General features: G+C 39.8%; 2 protein-coding genes and 1 non-coding gene across 6 annotated transcripts in view; 2 read left to right on the top strand and 1 right to left on the bottom strand.

The window, feature by feature from the left end:
• Nucleotides 1-1786: 1786 nt before the first annotated feature.
• Nucleotides 1787-14688, top strand: LOC133046433 (glycoprotein-N-acetylgalactosamine 3-beta-galactosyltransferase 1-like). The gene has a single exon (XM_061129256.1). The coding sequence runs from the start codon at nt 1883-1885 to the stop codon at nt 2987-2989; it is 1107 nt and encodes a 368-aa protein (XP_060985239.1). The 5' UTR covers nt 1787-1882; the 3' UTR covers nt 2990-14688.
• Nucleotides 13860-25003, bottom strand: part of C1QTNF3 (C1q and TNF related 3) — a 30833-nt gene continuing 19689 nt past the window's right edge. For all 4 annotated transcript variants that reach the window (XM_061129259.1, XM_061129257.1, XM_061129258.1 and 1 more), the window contains exons 5-6: nt 17664-17763; nt 13860-16007 (exon numbers count right to left, since the gene is read on the bottom strand). In XM_061129259.1, the coding sequence (XP_060985242.1) occupies nt 15848-16007; nt 17664-17763 (260 nt within the window). In that variant the 3' untranslated portion in view covers nt 13860-15847. The remainder of the gene's footprint in view (nt 16008-17663; nt 17764-25003) is intronic.
• On the top strand, nt 21326-21432 carry LOC133046924 (U6 spliceosomal RNA). The gene has a single exon (XR_009690617.1). It is a non-coding gene; the product is annotated as a U6 spliceosomal RNA (small nuclear RNA).

Raw genomic sequence — 25003 nt, 5'->3', positions numbered from 1 at the left:
CTGTCTAAATATGCTTTGGTATGTCTTTGTCTCTGGAAAATATTTTTTAGGTTAATTTGTAAATGAGCTCTATTTAATTGGCTTAAAAAAGGGGGGGTAAGTGCTTACAAATCAAATAATTCTAAATTAAACAATAAATTCCAGGTTTAGGTGAACTGAGAAATATTCAGTACTAAATACCTGATATTAATGTTTGTTTGTTGACCTATCTAATATAGACATGTCTTAAAGTAATTAACATCAAGTAGAATATTTTCATTGTACCTAGGTTTAATATAAGTTAAATATTATACCTGTTACAAGTTTGTTAACAAGGAAATTACCTCGAGTGAAAAAACTTCTAAAAAATGTAAATGAGGTATGAGTTTGTATATAAACTCTATTAAGAATAATTATTCTTTAAGAATATCTGTCTACAATGGTCCCCCCAGATTGGCGTAACTTGAATTTCTAAGGGTTGTGCTAAACTAAGTATTGGAAGTCTATTAAATAATTAGGTCATTTCCAAATGAAATAAGTTTTTGAAACATTTACTACTAAACACTGATTTCCTTTTACAGAAAAACTAAAGAGATTTGGGACCATAAATGAATAATATTTGATGCCATCCTAAAATGTTTTTAAAAAGGCAAGGGCTTTAGAAATTATCACTGGTATTTATGCTCACCAATCTATAAAATGCTAATATAAAAGTTAGCTCTTGATTGCTAAAGGAAAGCAGGAAGTGTGCTTTCAGTAAAGTATGAAAAAGTACTAAAAAGAGTTATGCATGATCAGGATTTTCTAAAATTGGATTACAATTAGTTAGATAAGTGGATTTTGTTAGGAATGACATGGTTGTAAGAAAACTGCTTAGAGCCAATTAGGTCCAAGATGGCTGAGCTGACTTTCACTAGACGTTGAGCCTTGGTATTTACGCCCATTGTGACATATCAACAAGCTAAATGATACACCCATCAACATTGACTAAATCTGACCAAGTGTTCCAAAACTTTTAATTGATCTTTTCAATAAAACTTCCTAAATCGAATTCTTTTGAAGTTCCTTTGACATCTAGCTAACTTTGGGGTGTTTCAGAGGGCCCCTGAAACATCCCAAAGAGGGATATTAAACTGTTTATTTGGTTGGTTAAATTACATGAAAAAGATTATCAAATGAGTAATAAATCCGCTCATGTTATAATGTATGAGAAATTACTAATACAGATATCCTAGAAAGTATACGGAGTTCTTAACATTTTGATACGTCTTGGTATTCTAATGAAAAACCTGATGACTTCACAAAAGTTAACAAAGGACTGAATGAACCAGCGAATATGCTTATAACTTTTATGGTTTCTATCTGAGAAATTACAGGTTTAAATCATATGTTTTCCGGAAATAGGAAAAACCTTCCTCTCAAACTAGCTATAAAAATAATTTGGGGCTGCGGGGAGGGGCGGAGCGAGCGGGCTGGAGCCCGCCGCTGCCGGGGAATAATCTGGGCGGCAGCCACGAGCCACTTCTGCGGCTGCTGAGCAGAGCGGAGGTCGCCAGTCTCATGTCTCCCTCTCCGCCCCCCACGAGGGGCGAGAGGGAGCGGAGGCTGATGTCAGGTCCTTCCCTTTCGCCCTCGGGTGCCCCTCGGCTCTTCGCGCGCCGCCTGCCGTCGGTTGGCGACGGTGAGGCGCGGGCTGCGCTCCGGACCGCGCGGCTGGACCACTTAGCCGTCCTGCCCCACCGGGCCCTCCCCCCGCGGAGCTGCGGGCGCTTAGGTGTGGGCACCTTCCAGGAGGGCCGCTGGGCTGCCGCGTCGCGCCAGCGCCCAGCGAGCCGGAGCCTTGCGCAAGTGCTGGGGGACTGCCTCTGAGCTCTCTGGATCATCAGAAATACATTTTCGGGAAATGGCCTCCAAATCTTGGCTGAATATTTTAACCTTCCTTTGTGGATCAGCAGTCGGATTCGTTTTATGCTCTCAGCTACTTAGTATTTTGTTGGAAGAACAGAAGGACATCCAGCCTAGTATTCTTCATAATGATCCTCACGCTAGGCATTCAGATGACAGTGAACAGAATCATCTAGAAGGACAGATGAACTTCGATGCAGATGCCAGCCAACATAAAGATGAGAACACTGACATCGCTGAAAAGCTCTATCAGAAGGTTAAAATTCTTTGCTGGGTAATGACAGGGCCTCAAAATCTAGAGAAAAAGGCTAAACATGTCAAAGCTACATGGGCCCAGCGTTGCAATAAAGTATTATTTATGAGTTCAGAAGAAAACAAGGACTTCCCTGCTGTGGGATTAAAAACCAGAGAAGGCAGAGACCAACTGTACTGGAAAATGATTAAAGCCTTTCAGTATGTTCATGATCATTATTTAGACGATGCTGATTGGTTTATGAAAGCAGATGATGATACTTATGTTATACTGGATAACTTGAGATGGCTTCTCTCAAAATACAACCCTGAAGAACCCATTTACTTTGGGAGAAGATTTAAGCCCTATGTAAAGCAGGGCTACATGAGTGGAGGAGCAGGATATGTACTGAGCAAAGAAGCTTTGAAGAGATTTGTTGAGGCATTTAAAACAGACAAATGTACGCACAGTTCCTCCATCGAAGATTTAGCACTGGGGAGATGCATGGAAATTATAAATGTAGAAGCAGGAGATTCCAGAGATACCACTGGAAAAGAAACTTTTCATCCTTTTGTACCAGAACACCACTTAATCAAGGGTTATCTGCCAAGAACCTTTTGGTACTGGAATTATAACTATTATCCTCCTGTAGAGGGTCCTGGTTGCTGTTCTGATCTTGCAGTTTCTTTTCACTATGGTGATCCTACAACTATGTATGAGTTAGAATACCTCATTTATCATCTTCGTCCGTATGGTTATTTATACAGATATCAACCTGCCTTACCTGAGAAGATGCTAAAGGAAGTAAGTCAGATATACAAAAATGAAGATAAAAAAGTAAATCAGGAGCCCTTGAAAGAAAAACATAAATGAACAGAGGTAAAATATCTAGCATTGCACTGAAGAAGAACTTCTCCATTTCTGATATAGAACACTGGAATCCCAGTGAGGAATTCTTTCCAAGTGAACATTCCATATTAGAAACCTTTCGTATGAATAAACTGAAGCTTTAAGTGCGCTGTGAAGTCTGTTAAAATGTGTTTTGATACAGTAATATATATATGTATAAGAAAAACTTGTGTTTTTAAAATGGTGGCCAGGCAGAGGGACTAGAAAAGAGATTCGTTGCCTATTCCTGACCACATGTATTATTTTCACTGGGAAAGTAAAAGTTAAACTTGCTAAAACTACACTGCACCATGTTAGTAACTCACACACGATGCTAAACAGATCTGCCTTAAAGAAAATTTAGAAGGAAATATTGTTGCTCAGTGTTGTCTGTAGACTCAGAACATGAGTTTATATTTGCAGTATGATGTAAATGAACCAACCACCCCCTGACACACACACGAACAGTTTTTGTCTAATGAAAATTTGCTGTGACTATTTATAATTGGTAGTATTTCTTCCAGAAGAAGGTAGAATAAGAATGGCACTTATCCTTAAGTGCATTAATAAAACCACATTTTGAAATTAAAAAAAAAAATTGGTAAAATTACACGTTATAAACAAAACAATTATATTTTCTCTATCTGACTCCTCCAGAAATTTGAAACTCTTAGGTTTCCAGTAAGTTTATCAAATGAGCTAAGAAGGTTATCTCACTAACAGGTACAAAAATCTCAAGGAATTTTTGAGACCTTAAAAAGAAAAGAGTTCACCTAGATTTGTTAGGCAAAATCTGTGATAAGCCTTTGGTGTGAGTTTCCCAGCCCTGTTTTATATTAAAAGTTCAGTCTGAGATCCAATAAGTGTTTCAGCAAAATAAAAAGTCTATGATCAATTATGGTTATATAAATCATCAGACCAAAATTAGTGAAAACAGACCTATTTTGCAAGCAAACTAGGCTTAATTTGGTTGTACTTGATAAAAATGAGGGTAACTTTAGGGAGAAAAAGATATTTAAAAAAAATATTAAATCCCAGTTTGTTAATGGAGGTCTGCATGTAGTAAGACTCATTTCTCAGATAGTTCTTTGCTGTTATGTGATATTAATGTGAAAGTTTGTTTCTGAAGCTTATCTCAGTAATCTGTCTTTGGATGAAGATCAGATGCCTCATGACCTGCAGCCAGGACTGGAAAAAGACATAATTTAAGAGACTGTCTCCAACCTGGATGGAAGGACTTTTTATCAGGCCCCTACACTGGATTGGTCTATAGAGAAGACAGCTGACCTGATCTCACCTTAAAATGATGCTCAAACAGGAGAAACTACACTACACCAGGATGAGAAGACAGCAACATCAGAGGTAGACAGCTTGCCCAAGATGCTGGATCTGCTTCGTATGATCATTTATAATGTTTTCTTGACTTCTTAGACCTTTGCATATAAATCAAATGCTTTTCTATCATAGGCCTAATTCTATGCCAGTTTTAGAAATCAATCCAATTGTTGGGTTTGTGGCCAATTACCTGTATCTAGTTCTGGGTTACCTTGGTAAATTTCTCCACTACAAGACTCTAACTGGTTGGCCCTGAGGAAATTTACTTTAAAAAAAAATTATAGTCATATTCAGGTCACTGTGATACTACCAGACGAGATCCCCTCACTGGGCCAATTAATAATGCCTACTCTGACTCTGGCCATAAATTTGAGCCTTTTTCTATTCCTCAAGCTCAATCAGAGCAACAAAAAAGTTTCAACAAAGGAAAAAGAAATCTCCCACAATTATAAGATAGATTTATATAGATAACACCAGGCTATGGTAATTTAGGTTTAAAGTCTCCTCTATGTTGAAAACAATTATATCATGCTAAGGATAATCAGTCTAGTAACACTAGAAAACTGGGCTATGTGCCTTATAGATGGTGGTGCCAATGTATAATTTCCCTGAAAGATAAAGATTTGTACAGAGTAGACTAAGTCAGACGACCTGGGATATACTGAGCTACATCTAATGGAAGCTCTTAAGTCTTACTTGTGACTTTACTAATACTGCTGGCTATGTTCTTTGTATTTCACCTGTTTTACAAAATTGCTATTTCTTACAGTGCCAAATGTGTGACTGAGGCCTGATAAAATAATATATAGTTCCCTATGAGATCGATGATGATGGCAGTGTAACTCTAGATATGAGAAAAAGCAACAAGAGGGAATGTTTTCCTGGACCAAGAGGCTAGTAAGACAGGTGGTCCAGAGAATTTTGGATACTGTTTTATGGCCTAGTCCAGTAACAGCACATTGAGTGACCTGTCAACAAAATCTTTGCCAAACCTGAGAATGGACATTCTCAGCACTGTGGGATAAAATGGTCATGAAATGCCCCCCCTCAAAATCATGGTCAAGTTTATGAGCAAAAAGGGGCTCTGCCAACTGAAGATTGACACTTGCCATCTACATCTACAGAGATTATATCATGGCCACTGCAACTGCTGACTTTCAACGGCCCTGAAAGGAGTTCAGGGTGAAGATCAGGAATGAGGCCCTCCGTGCTCTGGGAAAAACTGGCAGAACAGGCCTTCAGATAGTTAGATCTTTTCAGGAGATTTTATGAGTCCCAATTCTTGCATCTTCTCATACCTAGAGAAACACTGACATCATTAATGGTGCCATCTGCTTTGGCTATTAAGGAAAAATTTTATAATTAAAAGTCAAAATAGAGTACTCAGCTATGGTTCAGACATCCTGAGAAATAACCAGGTGTTACTATCTGTGTAATTTCAGATTAGACATTGTATTGCTAAACACTTGAGTTTTCTGAGTCGTGTCAGGCTTAGATGCCACCATTCTCAAAACAATGTCTGCTGGAAGCTAGTAACTTCTACCTTACTTTTTATAAAACTAGGCAACTGGCCACCTGGCTACAAGTCTCCCTGAAATGCCAGGTCCAGACTGGGTTTCAGGCCTATTCTTCTAAAAGAAAGAGATTTATTTTTGTCTATTAAAACTCCAGTTATCCCTCCTCTAGCTACTACTAATTGGGTATGTTACAACAAAATGGCAGACCAAGGGATTGAGATTTTAATCATACAAGGCTCAAATCTAGGACTTGGAACTCAGGAATACTTCCAATTCAGTGTCTCTTCCCCAGGCTGAGGCAGTCCTATGCCCCATTTTGAGAAGAGATTATCACAGTCATAGTTGCCCTGTTCCCTAAATTAAAACTGAGCAGGACTCTGTGGGGTGGCAACTCTGGAGTACAGACCTGCTGTACTGTAAAATATAGGCTTTATTCAGCCTCCTTGACCTTCCCTGAGTTCCAAAGGGTAGATTCAAACAATTGCTAATCAGGGAAGAGAAAAAATACAGAGACGGAGGGAAAACAATCAAATGGTGGTACAGCCTTGAGACGGTCCTGGTTCTTACTCAAAGAAATATGCATAACAATGTCTTTTGAGTTCTTCTACAGAACTGGGGCCCCCACCCAGGTGAAAGGTGGTAACTTCAGACTAAACACAAGATTCCTAGAACACAGCTCTGTTGCTTGACCACCAGCCAATCACCCCAAATGTTGCCTCCTGTTTCTGGGGACCAGTGATGACCATCCTGTTAGGTCTCCTGTTTGGCCCCTGTCTATTTTATCTCTGAGAGGCGCCAACAGTTTCTAACTAAGTTGCTGTTATTACAAGAGTAAAAGCAGGTTTCAGATATAGAACACCCCAACTTAGGTCAGGTATAGAGAGACTTCTGCTCTGCTAGGCAGGCCTACGCCCAGGCACAGCAGGAAGAAGTTACAGAAGAAAGAGACCTCCGCCCCAATTCCCAAAAAGCATCTTGAGTATGAAGTCTCTCAAGGGAGAGTTGTTAGGGAAAACACACTGCCTGTCCGTCCATCCACCTAATGTTACTCAGATCTCAATATTCGACTGCCCCCACAGATGATATAGAAGACCCATGATTAGGCCTTCCACAGAAACAACAAGACAGGGGGGAATGTGAGGCTGCGCCATGACAGGCAGCCTAGATTAGGAGTAGGCCTGGTTTTCCAGGGTAACATGATTATCAGGCCACCTGGAGCCAGCCAATCAATATACGCCCAGTAAGGAAAAGGGAACCTTTCAGGGGAAAGCTGAAAAGCCCGCGAATGCCCAAGTTTGAAAAAAGCCTGGGAAGGTTTGAGCCAATAAGATTACTTTGCAAACATGTAACCAATCCGCTTAAGCCAGCTACCAACTGCTTATGCACACCTTATAAATTGGGTAACAGCTCGGGCTCAGCGCTTTCTGACCCTGCACCACTGCGTTGGTTGCGGCAGTGAGCCCTGACTCGAGTCAGCAATAAACTTCCCTTTTTTGTGAGTTGCATTGTCTTGGAAGCCTTCTCTCTTCCCACTCGGGGATTCGGACATCGGGCATAACAAACCTAGACAGCATATTAAGAAAAAGCAGAAACATTACTTTGCCAAGAAAGGTCCATCTCGTCAAGGCTATGGTTTTTCCAGTGGTCATGTATGGATGTGAGAGTTGGACTATAAAGAAAGCTTAGAGCTGAAGAATGGATGCTTTGGAACTGTGGTGTTGGAGAAGACTCTCGAGAGTCTCTTGGACTGCAAGGAAATCCAACCAGTCCATCCTAAAGGAGATCAGTCCGGGGTGTTCATTGGAAGGACTGATGCTGAAGCTGAAACTCTAATACTTTGGCCACCTCATGCGAAGAGTTTACTGATTGGAAAAGACCCTGATGCTGGGAGGGATTGGGGGCAGGAGGAGAAGGGGACGACAGAGGATGAGATGGCTGGACGGCATCACCAACTTGATGGACATGAGTTTGGGTAAACTCCAGGAGTTGGTGATGGACGGGGAGGCCTGGCGTGCTGCGATTCATGGGGTTGCAAAGAGTCGGACACGACTGAGGGACTGAACTGAACTGAATATATACCAGTAGCTTCTTTAGATAAAGATCAAGAGACTAGACTTTACAAGTTTACCAAGGAAGTAAGGAGCAATAGAGGCCATAAGGCCAAGAGGCAATCCATAACAAAAGAGGGTCGTAAATAATGGAAAACGTAATGAAGGAAATCCTGTGCAAGCATCCCATGTCTTTGATCTCTGTCCTGGGAGAGGCTTGCCTACTCCTCTCGCCCCTGACAGGGACTGATAAGGAACAGAGGACTCAAGAGAGATAGGAAACAGCACACGGGAATCTTACCATTAAATGCTTCCTGACAACTTCCCCTATTTGTTATATTTGTAAAAAAGGCCCTGACCAAATGAATTTGGTTAGTTTTCACCAACCTTATAGAAAGGGGATGATAAACAACAAATACAATTATCAAGACAATCACCAAAGTTACAGTTCCAGACCCGATGTTGTGGGTAATACTTTGAAATCATCCTCGGAGTCTAGCCCGGATAATTTCTTCAGCTAAAGTTTCCAAATTAGTGGAAGAGAGCAGACGTTTAGAAAAAGTTTCAAAGATTTCCTTTTGCAGTAATTGTACATTCAGAGAGGCATTATCATGTAAATGAAATTTGATTTGTTCCCAGTTATAGGTACTATATTGGAGAAGGAAATGGCAACCCACTCCAGTGTTCTTGCCTCGAGAATCCCAGGGACGGGGGAGCCTGGTGGGCTGCCGTCTATGGGGTCACACGGGGTCGGACACGACTGAAGTGACTTAGCAGTAGGTACTATGATTGAAATGAACAGGAGTAACACAAAATTGGCAGTTAATACAAGTTACAGAACATAAAGTCTTTTTAAATTGTAAATTTCTTATGGCTATAACAAAACGAAGTGGGACACAGGCCTGTATAAAATATGACTGATTATAGCGAAAGAAATAGTTACTATGACCACAACTGGTCCCTGTGAAATGTCTGGTCTAAGTCCCAAGTTCTTGGGTGCTGGCAGCAAGTTTCCGTATGCCCCATTGTTTAGGCCCACTCTGTTTATTGAGGACGATTCAAGGAGGGGGTGCCATTACACCATCAAGCCAGCCAAGAAGTCCTTTGTCATGGTAACGTTTCAACGTAGTGTTAGTAACCTTTTACATAATGTTTTTTGTTCTTTCCTGAACGCTTTCCCTAAAGTTTCAGTAGTAAACATGGTTCACAGACAGAGAAAGGGTAGCAATGTCTGAAAGTCTTCTTTTGGAGACAGGACGAAAGCCGCCAAAGTTTATGCATAATTTTCCTGGGCCCAGGAAATGGAAGGATTTCATAGCCTAAAGAAATGTTAGGACTTCATAGCCTAAAGAAATGTTAATTAGTTTTCCCTCCAACACAGGATGTGAGGATTCCAGGGAGGGGGCATATGGGTGGAGTCATTGGTTGATAGGATCAGTCTTTTCTCCTTCCATTTTATGACCTGTAATAAAGGGGGGTTTGGTAAGTAAAACCATTTAAGTATGATTTGTTAATCCGGCTCAAGCGGGCATCGCGCAGGTCAGCATAGCGACAGGAAGGTTTTCAGGACTCTGAGGCATTTCCTGTTGAAAAACCAGATTTTTAACTTGATTAATAAGGGTTTTTATTTGTCCCCAAGTGGGGAGATCATAGGGTTGATGTCGCTAAGGGCGGCGCTTTCTGGAGATCTTTAGAGCTGCCATGGCCTGTATTAGAATTTCTTCCTCCTGGGGTTCTTGTTGTTTCATCTCCATTTTGAATGTCAGGGGCCCCCTTGGGTCGAATTTTCCGAGGAAAAAGTTTGTTGGATCCATCTGGGGAAATACAAGCATATCCCTTTCCCTATAAGATTAATTTCCCAAATTTACATTGTTTATTGAACCCTTCGTGATACCAAATGGGCAGAGGAAGAGAAGTGTCCTTCAATTCCTCGAAATGTATTTCTGTTCTTGTTAAAGTATCTCCCTGTTGTAAGTTTTTTTAAAAAATTTAAAACAAATAAAGCTGTATTAACACTAGTTATAGGTTTAGAAAATATCTTATGTTTGAATCTAGTAAACTCTGCTTTAGATAAGGAAGACAGTAGTGTACCTGTGTATTCCCCCTTCTTTAATTTTTTTATTTGCAACTTTAGTGTGTGATGTGCTTGTTTGACTATGCCTTGTGCCTTTGGATTATAAGGAATACCTGTAATATGTTTAACAGAAAAAGATTGTAAAAATTGTTTAAAGTGTCTAGAAATATAGGCAGGGCCATTGTCTGTTTTAGTAGAACTAGGAGTTTATGGTGGAGGTTTTTATATTTTTTAATACAAAAACTGAATATATAGAGTCAGAGACTATATTAATGGGGTAAGGATGTAGACAAATGTTAGGTAGTTAGAATAGGGAAAAAGAGTCCAAAATGGCGGTTGCTAAAAGACCTGGAAGGGAAAGCCCGTGAAAATAGAAGAAAGGAAAGTCAGAGGACCGGAGTGAGAACCTCAGGTAAAACAAACAACGCTCCTGCCTAAGCCCAATTTACATAAGACAGGCCCAGGGACAGAGAAACATATAAAAAGAGGAGCCAAAGCCCTCTTCTCTCCTTTTGCTCCCTCTCTCTCCCCCACGTGATGGGGCTATCTTCTCTTTGCATCTTTGGATCGACGTGCCCTCATGCCTCGAAGATGGATTTTCCTGCTATTATCTAAATAAATAGAGCTGTAACACTGACCTGTAACACTGATTTATTTAAGAGCTATAAAACGGTCTGTTCGAGACCTGAGAGCTATAACACGGTCTGTCCTCCGAGAGCTGTGACCGGCCAAGGGGCTTTAATGTCTGTCACTCCAAATTTTTGTTGTGACAAGACAAAGAACCGAGGAGCATACACTCGCGTGACACAAATAACTTGAATAATAGCATATAATTCATTTTGTTGAGCAGAAGGAAATTTAGTATAAAAGATTTCATATTTTTTAAGAGACCAGAATGAAGCTTTGGTGTTTTTAGTCCCATCTATATACAAGAAATGCGAGAAATAATAAATTCAGTGTTTTTGAAGAAATTTCACAGCTTACCAAAAGGATAATGAAATGAAATTTCTCCAAAATATTTTAGAAAAGCTAATTGGAAATCAGTAGAAGTTTGTAATGTGTTCTCAAATTGAGATTTATTTGTAATAAAGTTTTTTTAAAGTATAAAGGAGATAGAGAAAACTTCTGACATAGGCATCAGAAGGGGGCAGAAAGAGTGCCCCCCTGCTAGTCTTAGGCCAGGTGTCATATAACTACTAGCAGTCTGCTAATTAGAGAAAGGAAATGTCTCAAAACTGCAGAGAATAGCACCAGGCCCCTCACCCACAACATGCATCTTGAGATAACCTTGGCACCAGGTGAGTTGTCCCGGCCACAAAATTATTGACATGAATCTTGAAGAAGGAAGTTTTCCAAGCAAATACAGTTTCATTAACATAGCTTCAGAGAACATTTGCATGAGTAAAACAAACCGGTTTGTCAAGTTGGTTCTGAATCTTAGGCAGAACTGACTTGAAAAAAGAGTCTAGGGTAAATATATAGCACATTAACATAGCTTAAGATAAACATTTCCATAAGAAAAATGCATTGTTTACCTCAAGGTTTGAGAAAAGTTAGGTTCAGGTGGAACCAGCTGTCGTTATGGCAGGTTTTTAGGAGAATTTTAAGAGAAACCTCCTTTTAAATTTGTATAGAGAAGGGAAAAAAAAGAAATATTGCTAGTTTGTTTCCTCCTGCTGCTTAAGAGAGAGAAAAATGTCTGGCACTTGCAGGCTATTTTCTGCATTTGGAGACCCCTGGCCTTCATGCCTGTTAAGTCAAACTAGATCGGCCAAATAAAAGACCGAAGGTTGGTGGGTGCAGGGGCCCAAAAAGTCCAGTAGGTATTTTAGAGGGGACTGCTTGAGGGTAAAGGAGTTTAGGGCTGGTATATTGACTGCAGCACTGCCAGATGTTGAGGGTTTGAGGGAAAAGGTGGAATTTGCCCTGGTTTTTGTTGAAGGGGACCTGGGTGGTCTCCTGCTTGGAGTTTCCTGGAATAGGTTTTCCTTCAATATCAAATTTAGATTTACACTCTTTGGCCCAATGCATTTCTCTGCGGCAGCGAGGGCAGATTTTTGGAGGTTTGTTATTAGCTTTCTTAGGACAGTCCCTTTTTAAATGGTTTTTATCTCCACATGTAAAACATCCTTCATTTCCCTTTTTAAAGCAAGCAGCCATTGTCTCAGGTAGCATTTGCATTTTTTGAGTTTCTGATCTTATATGGTGACAAGCCTTCAAATAATCAAAAATAGTCCCTGTCTCACGAATTGGGGCTACAGCCTTTTGACATTCCTGATTTGTATTATCATAAACAAGTAATTCTTTTTAAGTTGTCTTATAGCTTTTTTTTTTTTTTTTTTTTTTTTTGGATTACAGTATGGGCTTAAGGGAGTCGTTGCCAGAATCATTAGGTTCTATTGTGAGGCTGCCAGGGCTAACACCATGACAGGCGGCCCGGACCTAAGTTAGATTTCCCCTGAAATGGTAAGATTCCCTACCCCCATCAGGCCACCTGGAGCCAGCCCAGGTGAAAAAGGGAACCTATCAGGGGAAAGCTGAAAAGCCCGCGAACGCCCAAGTTTGAAAAAAGCCCGCGAAGGTTTGAGCCAATAAGATTACTTTGCAAACATGTAACCAGTCTGCTTAAGCCAGCTACCAACTGCTTATGCTCACCCTATAAATTTGTGTAACAGCTTGGGCTCAGCGCTTTCTGACCCTGCACCACTGCGTTGGTTGCAGCAGTAAGCCCTAACTCAAGTCAGCAATAAACTTTCCTTTTTTTGCGAGTTGCATTGTCTTGGAAGCCTTCTCTCTTCCCGCTCGGGGATTCGGACATCAGGCATAACACTATCAAGGAAGAGACTTTGGGATTTGTGCCTGCTGGCAGGGGAGCAGTGCTTGGAGAAACCAGGGCAGGGTTAGTAGGAAAATTCTGAAATATCTTATGTTGTTCTAATTGGGCCTTTTGTAAGGTATCATCGTCTAATTCATATTCACATAATAAGTGTTCTGCCTGTTGCCGAATATCAGGAGGGCTAGAATGATCTTGTAATGGCAGACTCACGGCTTCAAGGAGAGCCCATAGGGGCCAGAAATCTATTGGAATATTTTTTCCCTGTCTGACGGCTTCCCTGGGTTACGCAGCTGGCTTTCACGCTCCAGGGAATCAGCCAGAAATAGAGAGAGAGAGAAAGAAAGAAAGAAAGAACCGGGGACCCAAGCTCTGATGGAGCAAAGGTGTTTTATTGAATTCTGTAAGGGTATATATACCAGTAGCTTCTTTAGATAAAGACCAGACTTTACAAGTTTACCAAGGAAGCAAGGAGCAATAGAGGCCATAAGGCCAAGAGGCGATCCATAACAAAAGAGGGTCATAAATAACCCCTTTCACCAAATGGAAAAGCTAATGAAGGAAATGCTATGCAAGCATCCTATGTCTTTGATCTCCGTCCTGGGAGAGACTTGCCTGCTCTCGCCCCTGACAGGGACTGATAAGGAACTGAGGGCTCAAGAGAGATAGGAAACAGCACACAAGAATCTTACTGTTAAAAGCTTCCTGACATCTGAGGACCTGAGTGAGAACCTCAGGTGAAACAAACAGCCCTCCTGGCTAGCCTAATTTGCATAGGGCAGGCTCAGGGGGAGGTGAAAAAACATAAAGAGGAACCAAAATTGAGCCCTTCTCTTCTTTTGGGTCAGCCTACCCTCAGGCCTCATGGATGTATTTTCCTTTGCTTGCCAAATAAAACTGAGCTGTAATTAAGCCATAACACTGGTCTGCCATTTCAATCCTTTGCTGCAGTGAGACAGAACCAAGAAATTACACACTCCCCTGATAAAAACCAGAGTGACTTATAATTACATGATTATTCAACTTAATTAAAGACATTCTAAAATAGTACATTTAACAAAAGTGGGTTTATTTCCATGTAATGCTTATTACATTTTTCTCGCCTCAGTTTTATTTAAAGCCAGGTCAATATCTTACTCTAAATGACTTTATTAGTAATATATGCTCTTTAGATATAAAGTCCTTCTGGGAAACAAGCAACATTCAATTATCAATTGGGAATGCACTTCAAGAAAAGTTTTGAAATTTGTTAAAAATAAACTTCAACCCCATGACCCCATACCAGGGTGGGGTGGGAGAGGGAAAATGTACACAAAATCACAAAGACATTACAGTCAAACACCTTAGAGCTAATATCCATTTCACTTTAAAATAGCATTGCATATGACTTCAGGAAGAATTTCATAATATTTGAAGATCAAAAGGAAAGAGTCAAAGGCTGACAGGAATGTGGAACACATTAAATTAGCTAACAGTATAGCTCTCATTCATTATTTCCACTTCTAGCTATAGGGGGTAATCAAATACAAGTAAACTTACAGTTAAAAAGCCTTTGTAAAAATTCAAATTGTAACAGAAAATAAATTTAAGGGCTTGTTACTTCTAAGGGAATTCATTATGTAATATTTGTTAGATAGACATCTCTGTAGTACATTTTAAATATGATTCAACATTAAGGTAAATGCATATTCCAATAATTCTTTGCTTAAAGCCAACTCATTTGGGGTTCTATCATCAGAACTTATGGCACATTCTCATGAGTACAGTTTTTGTGGCAAATTTAATCCTTTGAGAATTTTTTTGGGGGGGAGGAATAGGCAAAAGTCTAGCTGCATGGCTGCTCTGTGAAAATTGATTAAATATGGTAATCAAAGAAGTCATACAACTTTTTAAAATACACAGATTTTTTAAAAATTTTGGCCCCACTATGCAGCTTGTGGGATCTTAGTTCCCTGACCAGGGATTGAACCCAGGCCAGGCAATGAAAGCACTGAGTCTTAACCACTGGACCACCAGGGAATTCCCATATAATTTTCTATTTTTAAAAAAGCTTAAGCAATTTTATTATATGTCTGCTAAGTGAAATGCCCTTATATTTTGTACACATCAGTTTGACTGCATATGACTGCGTTTACAATTCCTTAAATACTCCATGCCAGTGTGTGTAAAGAATATTAGGCTAATTTCTAAGCTGACAGAAAAGTAGGTGATTACATTTGCACAATATGAACCTACACTCACTGTAGGCCAGAGTCAACAGAGCTCTATCGTAATGTAAGAAATGCAATGGAAAAAAGAGTCCATCTGATAATCTAGACCTGATAAGCGCAATTTCGGATCATAGGAAAATTCTATTTCCAACAATAAAAGCCATTAGAAGTCAAGATTTAATTATAGCAGTATCCTTATTAAAAAGGAGTCAATTATTTGTGAATACTTGTGAACACTGTGAATACTTCTGCTACCTAAAAGCTGTCTGGAATTACTAAAAAATATTTACTTTACTCATGAATATTGACCCACTGGATCAAAGTGTTACTCCCCAGTTTGGACTTTACAAATATTTCTGGTACCTTGATCCAGGCAAGTGCCCCCTATTCTTTTCTTGTCCCCATCATAATCACTGCACCCTATTCTCTGAAACGTTCCAAAGAATGAGGAACCCCAAACCTTAAGGGTTCCTGAAAGCTGTTATTAGAGCAGCCAAAACTCTTTGCAAATGACTTTTCTGATGGGAACAATCATTTCTAACCTATATGAAGAGGGTAATTCTCTTTTAGGTGCCTAGAAAAGAGCAATAAAGGTTGCTGGGTATATTAGTCAAGGTCTCTTGGGAAGACTGTTTTGTGGTTTATTCTTCTGAGCCCCTGAGTCATCCCACATTATTGATGTACCTGTACTGTGATTAGCAATGTAACCAATAAAAATGTTTTTAAATACAACATGTAGAGCCATCAACTCCAAAATCCCTTGGATCATGACAATACCATCTCAGTTATAAGTCTTCCCCAAAGTGGAGCTGGTCTATTCATAGTTTTACTTAGTTTCGAAGAGCAGAAAGCCTGCAAATGTAGAGAAGCGCTGGTGGTCCCCATGAAGAGCACCATTCCCCATTCTCAGCCACACCTCATCCCCTTTGGCCAGCTTCAGCACTGCATGGTTGCTGGATGTATCTGATTTCCCCTTTGTTTCATAGCTAGAAGGAAAAAGAAAAAGCACCAACTACTTAGTCTTTGAAGAGAATAGTCAGCTCTTAATCAAAATCTACCCCCCTTCTCTCCCAGAGTCCCATACATTTAGGTATGCTGCTGCTGCTGCTGCTAAGTCACTTCAGTCATGTCAGACTCTGTGTGATCCCATAGATGGGAGCCCACCAGGCTCCCCCGTCCCTGGGATACTTGATATAAACTGGATTAAATTCTCTAAATGACACATGAGCAGAAATTATATGTGCAACTTATACAACTGGCCAGTAAAACTCCCACAAACAATCCCCCTTGATCTTTCCTTATTACGACTGTGTGGAATGCTAATGACAATGACCAGAATGAATTTGGAAACCTTTTGAAGCCTGAGTGCTTGAAGATTGTGGCATGAAAAGAAATTTCTATCATGTTCAAGCCCTTGGGTCAATGTTAGAGCAGTTCAATCCACCTTTACTAACTCTAGAATTTGTATCTAAAGAAGGGTGCTGCCCTAACCCAAACTAAAACATGTATCAGCTCATGGTCAGGGATGGAACAATGAGGAAATAGATATTGTGGGCTTCAAAGCTGGAGATCCCTGTCATGTTAGAGAAAACCATTTGGGAAAATGTGGTAACTTGGAATAGAATGTCTGATGCATAAAAATGTACTATAAGCTTGTTGTTCTTTCCACCTTCTGACTGTGGCAAAGATAATGACCAGTGAAAATTTGGGAGCCAGTTTTATAGATGGCAGAAAAGCTTTTATCAGCCCACATCCCTTAGAAACCTGTTGGAGCAATTCTCCATCCAACTTCCACACATTCCCCTCCACTCTTTCTACCCCATCCTTCCCCAACCTGGAACCAGCCAAGAAAAATAGAATTCTAATATGTTCAAGCCACAATCTTCTAGATCTCTTTGTTGTAGCAGTTTCACCTATCTAACTCATATCTTCTCTTTTGGCTTTTCAAGTACACCATCTTACTAGAGGCCAGGCTCCAAAAGAAAAAAAAAAAAAGATGGCAATCCCCACAAATCATCAAAAATTTTTAAAAAAAGATAGCAAACACAAAGTTTTCACAGTTTCTCAACACCCATTTATTTAATTATGGGAAAGGTTTTGGCTCTCTGCCTTTTCTCTACATCTTAAGCTTACATCAGAGCAAACTGCATTTTTTCTTTTTCACATGGACTTTTTCCAAGGAACCTTAGGGCCAGGTTGCTCAGATAACTATCAGAGTTGCAGCATAGCCTAAAGAGGGAGACTGGTTCCTAACTCTTAATCTGCCAGCTCCAGGGATGATAGAGAAGGCCATCAAGAGAGCTAACTCTAGGCAAAGGGAGCAGAGAGTAGGAAAGGAGAAGGAAAGCCTGAGAGAGAAGGAAAGAAAGAAAGAGCTAAGAAAAGAATGCAAATAATTAGTTATGATGAGCATTGCTAGTAATTAGCGCAAGACCTCTTATCAACCTGCGTATGCTCAAGTTTATCAGATTCACTGCCCCACAAAGAATAATGAGAATCTGATCATATACTGGTATATGGGAGCTCTGGATGACAACAAAGTCTGTGCCAGTCTCTGTTGAATCCTATTCACATCCTGGCATCGGCCATCCTTTGAGCAAACAATGGCAGCATGGATACCTACAGCAGGAAAGACCACTTACCTGTACATGCTGAAGACCGTGTTGCCATTGTGCATGAGGTATACATACACTTCTTCAACATCCTCATGCTTCATCATGCTGAAGGTGAAGAAGTACACGCCTGAAAGAGGTAGATATGAATCCACATTTATGTTAACTATTGAACACTGAGGACTGGGAGATAGCAAGGAGATATATCACAGGACTTCACATCTCATTTGTTGCTATTCTAAGTGGTATGTAGGTTCTTTTTTGTTTGTTTGTTTGTTTGTTTGTTTTGTTGAAAGTGTAAATGTTACTCGCTAAGTCCTGTCCGACTCTTTGCAACCACATGGACTGTAGCTCACCAGGCTCCTCTATCAGTGGAATTCTCCAGGCCATTCCCTTCTCCAGGGAATCTTCCCTTCCCAGCAATTGAAACTGGGTCTCTTGTATTGAAAGCAGATTCTTTACCATCTGAGCCATCAGGGAAGCCCGTTTGTGTGTGTGTGTGTGTGTGTGTGTGTGTGTGTGTGTGTTTTGTGGGGGGGTGGGGCCGTCCTTGGTCTTAGTTACAGCACTCAGGATCTTCAATCTTCATTGCAGCATGTGAGATCTTTAGTTTCAGCATGAGAACTCTTAGTTCTGCCATGCGGGATCTGGTTCCCTGACCAGGGATTGGATCCCGGGTTCCTTAACTGGGAGCACAGAGTCTCAGCCACGGGAGCACTGGGGAATTCCTGATATGTAGGTTCTTCTTGGCCTTTATTCCTATGAGAATCCATTTATCTGCTTACACCTTCAAACTGCTTTAAATTTTTATGAGGCTTTCTCAGTGCATAGAATAAGGTATAAAAGCCTATCCCCTAGGTTTAGAGTAACCATCAGCAGTACCTTCCTCAGAACATATATAGATGCAGTAGAAAGCCCAGCATGGAGGCACCCGTGGCCTTCTGTGGCCTGACAAAATGACCCAAGAACAACACTGCCATTAACCAAAGATAAGGAAGTCATATAGCACAGAGAAATGTTCGTCACTTCTAATGGCTGCAGCAATTTCTCATGTTATTCACTGTAAGTAGGTGCAATTATGTACAATAAATAGATTGAACTTTGACTGAGCAGCATGACCTTGCTACGAAAAATAAGAACCCTTTTCATTTAAAAAAGACCAACACACTTTAAAATATGTTAGTTTTCTTGTAAGGGCTTAGGGTTACTAATTGAAAGCAACTTAGTATACCTGATTCACTTTAAATACCAGTTTAGAAAATACTTTTACCGAAAGATTAAGAGGAATCCAATAGTAGAGAGATGAATGAAAAGGAAAATCTTCCCAACTTCAAATGATCTTGGTTTTGAGAATGCATTTTAGAAAGATGAAAGAACATAAAGCATCACATTCTTATTGATTTCCGTGTTACATGTTTAAACTAATGGCCTTGCCTTAATGCATTTGAGCTGCTATAACAAAACACAACAGACTGTTCATGCTCAGTTGCTCAGACTTGTCTGACTCTCTGCGACCCCATGGACTGTAGCCGGCCAGGGTCCTCTGTTCATGGGATTTCCCACGCAAGAATAATGGAGTGGGTTGCCATTTCCTCCTCCAAAGGGTCTTCCCAACCCAAGGATTGAAACCAGGTCTCTTGCATCTCCTGAATTGGCAGGCAGATTCTGCCACTGCACCACTTGGGAAGCCCCAAACAGACTGAGTAGCTTAGAAATAGCAACAAATTTATTCCTCACAGCTCTGGAGGCTGGAATCCCAAGGCAGGTGAGGGCCCTCTTATAGGTCACTGGGTTCTGGCTGTGTCCTCTCATAGCAGAATGGGTTAGGGAGCTCCGTGGGGTCCCTTCTCTGGGGGCACTAATTCGATTTATAAGAGTTCATTGTGATACCTAGTACAATCACCTTGGGCATCAGGTTTTCATTGTGTGTGAGTTTTGGGGGAACACAATCAAACCATAGTATACTTTGTGAAAGAAAAACTCAGAAACATCTAGAAGAAAAAAAAAGCACCACACAGTTCTATGCTGTTTTCCAAAGGTGCAATCAAGTAAAAGAGAAGCTATAAGGCTACCATGTTGATCCATCTGCCTCTGAGTCAAGTTGAACCACATACAGATGTGTCAGTTCAGTTCAGTTCAGTCGCTCAGTCATGTCTGACTGTTTGTGATCCCATGGACTGCAGCACACTAGGCCTCCCTGTACATCACCAACTTCTGGAGTTTACCCAAACTCACGTCCATTGAGATGTATGATTTTGCTTAATTTAGAGCCAAGCTTGCATTTTCAATGTGCTGAGAATAAAGGATACAGTACAAAAATAAGCCATGCCCATTCATATGCCTAAAGATGGATCTACAGATGAAACATAAAGGAAGATAGAAATCAGAGACTCAAATAAAGTAATTTCTATGTGTGCAGTTTTTTGCATTTTACAAAACTTCTTATTACTTACACACACAATTTTCAATGCCCCAAGAAGATAAAGTGGAAATCAAAATGACAGAAAAAAATATTACTTTTCTTGAAAAAAAAATGATGACTGCTATTAAAAAAATAGATGTAGAGGTATTTTAGAAACACTAAGAAACCAGATGGTGAATAAATGAAATGATTAGAATTGGAAATATAAAAGTGCATCTGTATTACATCCACACATGGCTTTTCTCTGCAAGGGAACACACTGAAACCAGAGACAATATATTTTCCCTCTGGTTTTCACATCTTCATGTGAAATTCAACCTTCTCTGTCCCATAACTCTCAAATGGTCATTTTATAATCAACTTGAATTTTAAACAGTAAAGTGGGAGTCTAATGATGGTTGTTATTGTCCAAATTATGTCCAGCCCAAGAAAATTCTAAAAACCAACTAAATCCTTGAGCTTCAATTATAAAATCATTGAAAGCAATGGAACCACTCATTGGGCATATCTAGGAGTGTTTAACCAGAACAGTTATAGGAAAATTCAACATAAATCTTCAGAACAGAAAATCACATAAGACGGTTTAAAGCTGACTGAAGGGTGGTAAAAGATTGCTTCTATCACTTCATATGTCAGTTCATTTCTGATTTCAGCTGGGTAGAAAGATAAATCAAGGCACACATTAAAAGTATTTGTGACAAATCTAACATGGCCACTGCCTCCAGCAGAATTTTCTTCTTTCTCTTCTCAATGCCATAGACAGAGACAAAGAAAGTTGAAAACAAGCACCAAAAATATCCATTTTCTGCAAAACTAGGAGACTGGAAAGAAAATCAATCAACTTAAAGTATCAGTTAAGTGCTGCCATATGTCAGTGATAGCAGGCAGAGTCACGTGGAGGCAACAGGGAGGTTGGGCAGGAAATTTTGAGGAGGCCATGTGGCAGCAGATCTCAAACAATTCCCAGAAAAGTGCCCTACCCCTACCCCCAACACAGAGGTGTCACTCTGAAGTACTGATGCTGAAAAGGAGCTCCCTCAAGCAGAGCTGAGAGAAAGCAAAAGTTATGTTTGGGAGGAAGTTTGCTAGATAAAGTACAGAAAGTATGAAAAGTCCTTCTGCAGTGGTGGATCCTGGAATCTGCCAGCAAATAAGAGGCAAAGGAACTGGCAAGTGCAAGGCTGGTCTCATGTTTTTCTAGACCTGGTGTAGCCTGGGAAGGCAGAGAAGTGTGGCCACACAGAGCGGCTGTAGTCAAAAGAAATGGAGAGTGCTCGCTTCAGCAGCACACATATTAAAATTGGAACAATACAGAGAAGATTAACATGGACCCTGCAGAAGGATGACATACACATTTATGAAGCATTCTATATTAAAAAAAAAGAGAGAGAGAGAGATGAGGAGTCCCCTGGCAGCAAGGGATGAACCACTGAATTACGAAGTCTGGAAGTATGCTGGAGGGAAGTCCCTCCCCTTCTTCAAGAAACTATGGCATAGTGCTGATCTAGGAAATCCATCAACCATCAGTTAATTTTAGAAAGTAGAAAAGAACAAAAATTATCAAGAGATAAAGAATACTCAACAAGAAGAAACGTTGTCATGTGGGAGATGAAAATGAAAACCAAAGGTTCCATCATGGGTTTAAAAGTATATTACTGAAGCAAATCCCTCTATGAAAGAACATTGTAAAACAGAACATGGAAACCCATGGTAGAAATGATCAGACCAGAGGCAGAACCAAAAACCAGGATGACATGACTAATGTAAAACACAGAAAAGGTTAAAATAGTGTCACAGAAACAAGCAAAAGAGAGAAGGAACTGGTAGAAGCAAAAGGAGAATTAATCCTAGGAAGAAGCAATTAAGCATATACAGGATGTGTGTTGGCCGCTCAGTCGTGTCTGACTCTTTGCAACCCCATGAACTGTAGCCCATTCATCTCCTCTATCCATGGGATTCTCCAGGCAAGAATATTGGAGTGGGTTGCCGGGACCTCCCCCAAGGGATCTTCCCAACTCAGAGATGGAACCTGCATCTCTTGTGTCTCCTGCATTGGCAGATGGGTTCTTTACTACTAGTGCCACCAAAGGAAAAAAGCAAACATGAAATGGAAGTAAAGAACATCAAAAAATTAGAGAAAATAATACACATAGAAGACAGACTAAGGAAAGTTAAAAACAAAACAAAGTGTAATCAGAGTTCTTAAAAAAGTTAACAAGTGTTGTACTAAGATAGACAGGGTACTGTTTGTGAGCACATAAGAGTATTTCATATCTGACATTGTTTAGAACTGCTAGGTTATAATAATAAAAACCTAGTTGACTTTTAATTGGTTTTATTGTAACTGAAATATGCTATAGACAATATATTGACTGATTTCCTAACACAAGACAAACTACTCCCAATGCCACCTCACCTTAGTACAACAATGAGAAGAAAAAACTATTTATATTTTAAGATATAATTCAAAGAAACTTTCCTGGGCAAAAAGACGGGTTCCAAACACATAATGAAAAGACACAGCAGGAAAATTTGATCCAGAATGATTAACATTTCTTCCAGAAAAATCACTAAACTTTGAAGATAAAGAATTCTTCAGGAAGTCAAGCAAAACGGTTAAGTCATTTATAAGAGGAAAAAGCTCAGATTTATGTTTGAGTTCTCCAGACCAAGTGCCAGAAAACAGGACCAGAAAAAAATATATAAACCAAGGGTTTTATTTGAAGCCAAGGTTATAATAGTTTAGAGCATGTAAATTCTTACAGAATACTGATGTCATAAGCTTTTTTGAGAAAACAATTAAAGGACAAGAATACTGGAGTGGGTAGCCTATCCCTTCTCCAGGGAATCGTCCTGACTCAGGAATCAAACCAGGGTCTCCTGCATTGCAGGCAGATTCTTTACCAACTGAGCTATTAGGGAATCTCTAATTAAAGGACAAAGTTTAGCTAATAAAAAGATGTTTGGGAAACTTTGGCAAAATGATGAATGGTGAACAGTGAATGTATATAACCACAGGATAAGTTCCAATTATAGAGAAATGCAAATCAAAACCATGAGGTACCATTACACACCAGTCAGGATGGCTGCTATCCAAAAGTCTACAAGCAATAAATGCTGGAGAGGGTGTGGAGAAAAGGGAACCCTCTTACACTGTTGGTGGGAATGCAAACTAGTACAGCCACTATGGAAAACAGTGTGGAGATTTCTTAAAAAACTGGAAATAGAACTACCATTTGACCCAGCAATCCCACTTCTGGGCATACACACTGAGGAAACCAGATCTGAAAGAGACACATGCACCCCAATGTTCATCGCAGCACTGTTTATAATAGCCAGGACATGGAAGCAACCTAGATGCCCATCAGCAGATGAATGGATAAGGAAGCTGTGGTACATATACACCATGGAATATTACTCAGCCATTAAAAAGAATTCATTTGAACCAGTCCTAATGAGATGGATGAAGCTGGAGCCCCTTATACAGAGTGAAGTAAGCCAGAAAGATAAAGAACATTACAGCATACTGACACATGTATATGGAATTTAGAAAGGTGATAACGATAACCCTATATGCAGAACAGAAAAAGAGACACAGATATACAGAACAGACTTTTGAACTTTGTGGGAGAATGTGAGGGTGGGATATTTCAAAAGAACAGCATGTATACTATCTATGGTGAAACAGATCACCAGCCCAGGTGGGATGCACGAGACAAGTGCTCGGGCCTGGTGCACTGGGAAGACCCAGAGGAATCGGGTGGAGAGGGAGGTGGGAGGGGGGATCGGGATTGGGAATACATGTAAATCCATGGCTGATTCATATCAATGTATGACAAAACCCACTGGAAAAAAAAATAATAATAATAATAAAAAAAAAGAAGAAGAGGATAATGTTGATAAATTAAAATGCAATTATTTTATACCTTGACAATGTACAAATGATTCAACCAGCAAAAGTTAAAAATTAAGAAAGTGAGAAAGATAAAATAAGTTCATTGACTGGCTTATTTATAATAATATATATAATATTGCATATTATATATATATACATACATAATGCTATCCAAAAGAAAACTGAAGAAGCTGTAATGTATTAAAGTAGTTTTTGGTTTTTTAGTCACAAAGTCGTGTCCAACTCTTTTGAGACTTCATGGACTGTAGCTTGCCAGGCTCTTCTGTCTATGGGATTTCCCAGGCAAGAATACTGGGTAGCTATTCCCTTCTCCAAGGAATCTCCCTGACCCAGGGATCGAACCTATGTCTCCTGCTTGGCAGGCAGTGGCAGGTGGATTCTTTAATGCTGAGCCACCAGGGAACAGACAAAGTAGACTTTAGAAATATTATTAAGGACAAATAGAAACATTATATGATGATAAAGGGTCAATTCACCAATAATCTAAACTGTTTTTTAACTCATGAGTGGATAAACAAACTAATATCACCACTCAGTGAAATACATAACAAGAAAAAGGAACACACTGCTGATTCATACATAGACATGGGTAAATATTAAATTAATTTTGCTAAGTGACTTATATTCTACTGTTTAATACTAAAAGACTGTATGACAATTTCACTTATATGATATTTTAGAGCTCTAGGGATGGAAAATCAATCAGTCATTTTCAGGGGTTGTAGTTCACAGGAGTTGACTACAAAGAGATAGCACAAGGGAATTTGGGAGATGAAAGCTTGTTCTGTTTGAAACTATAGTGATGGAGACATACCTCTATGCACTTGTCAAAACCCGTAGAACTGTACATCACAAAGAATACATTTTGCTGCATACAGAATTTTTAAAGCTCAAGTAGAATATCAGAGAATCTCAAGATAAGATTATGACAAATAAATCTAACTGTATTATAAAATCGATGAAGTAACAGAACTAAAGAGCATGAGGCAAAAAGATGATCAGTTTTAAGGGCTTTCCAGGTGGCTCAGCTCT

The sequence above is a fragment of the Dama dama genome, chromosome 25, assembly GCF_033118175.1.
Source record: "Dama dama isolate Ldn47 chromosome 25, ASM3311817v1, whole genome shotgun sequence".
Taxonomy (NCBI): Eukaryota; Metazoa; Chordata; class Mammalia; order Artiodactyla; family Cervidae; genus Dama; species Dama dama.
This window is presented reverse-complemented; position numbering and strand designations above follow the sequence as displayed.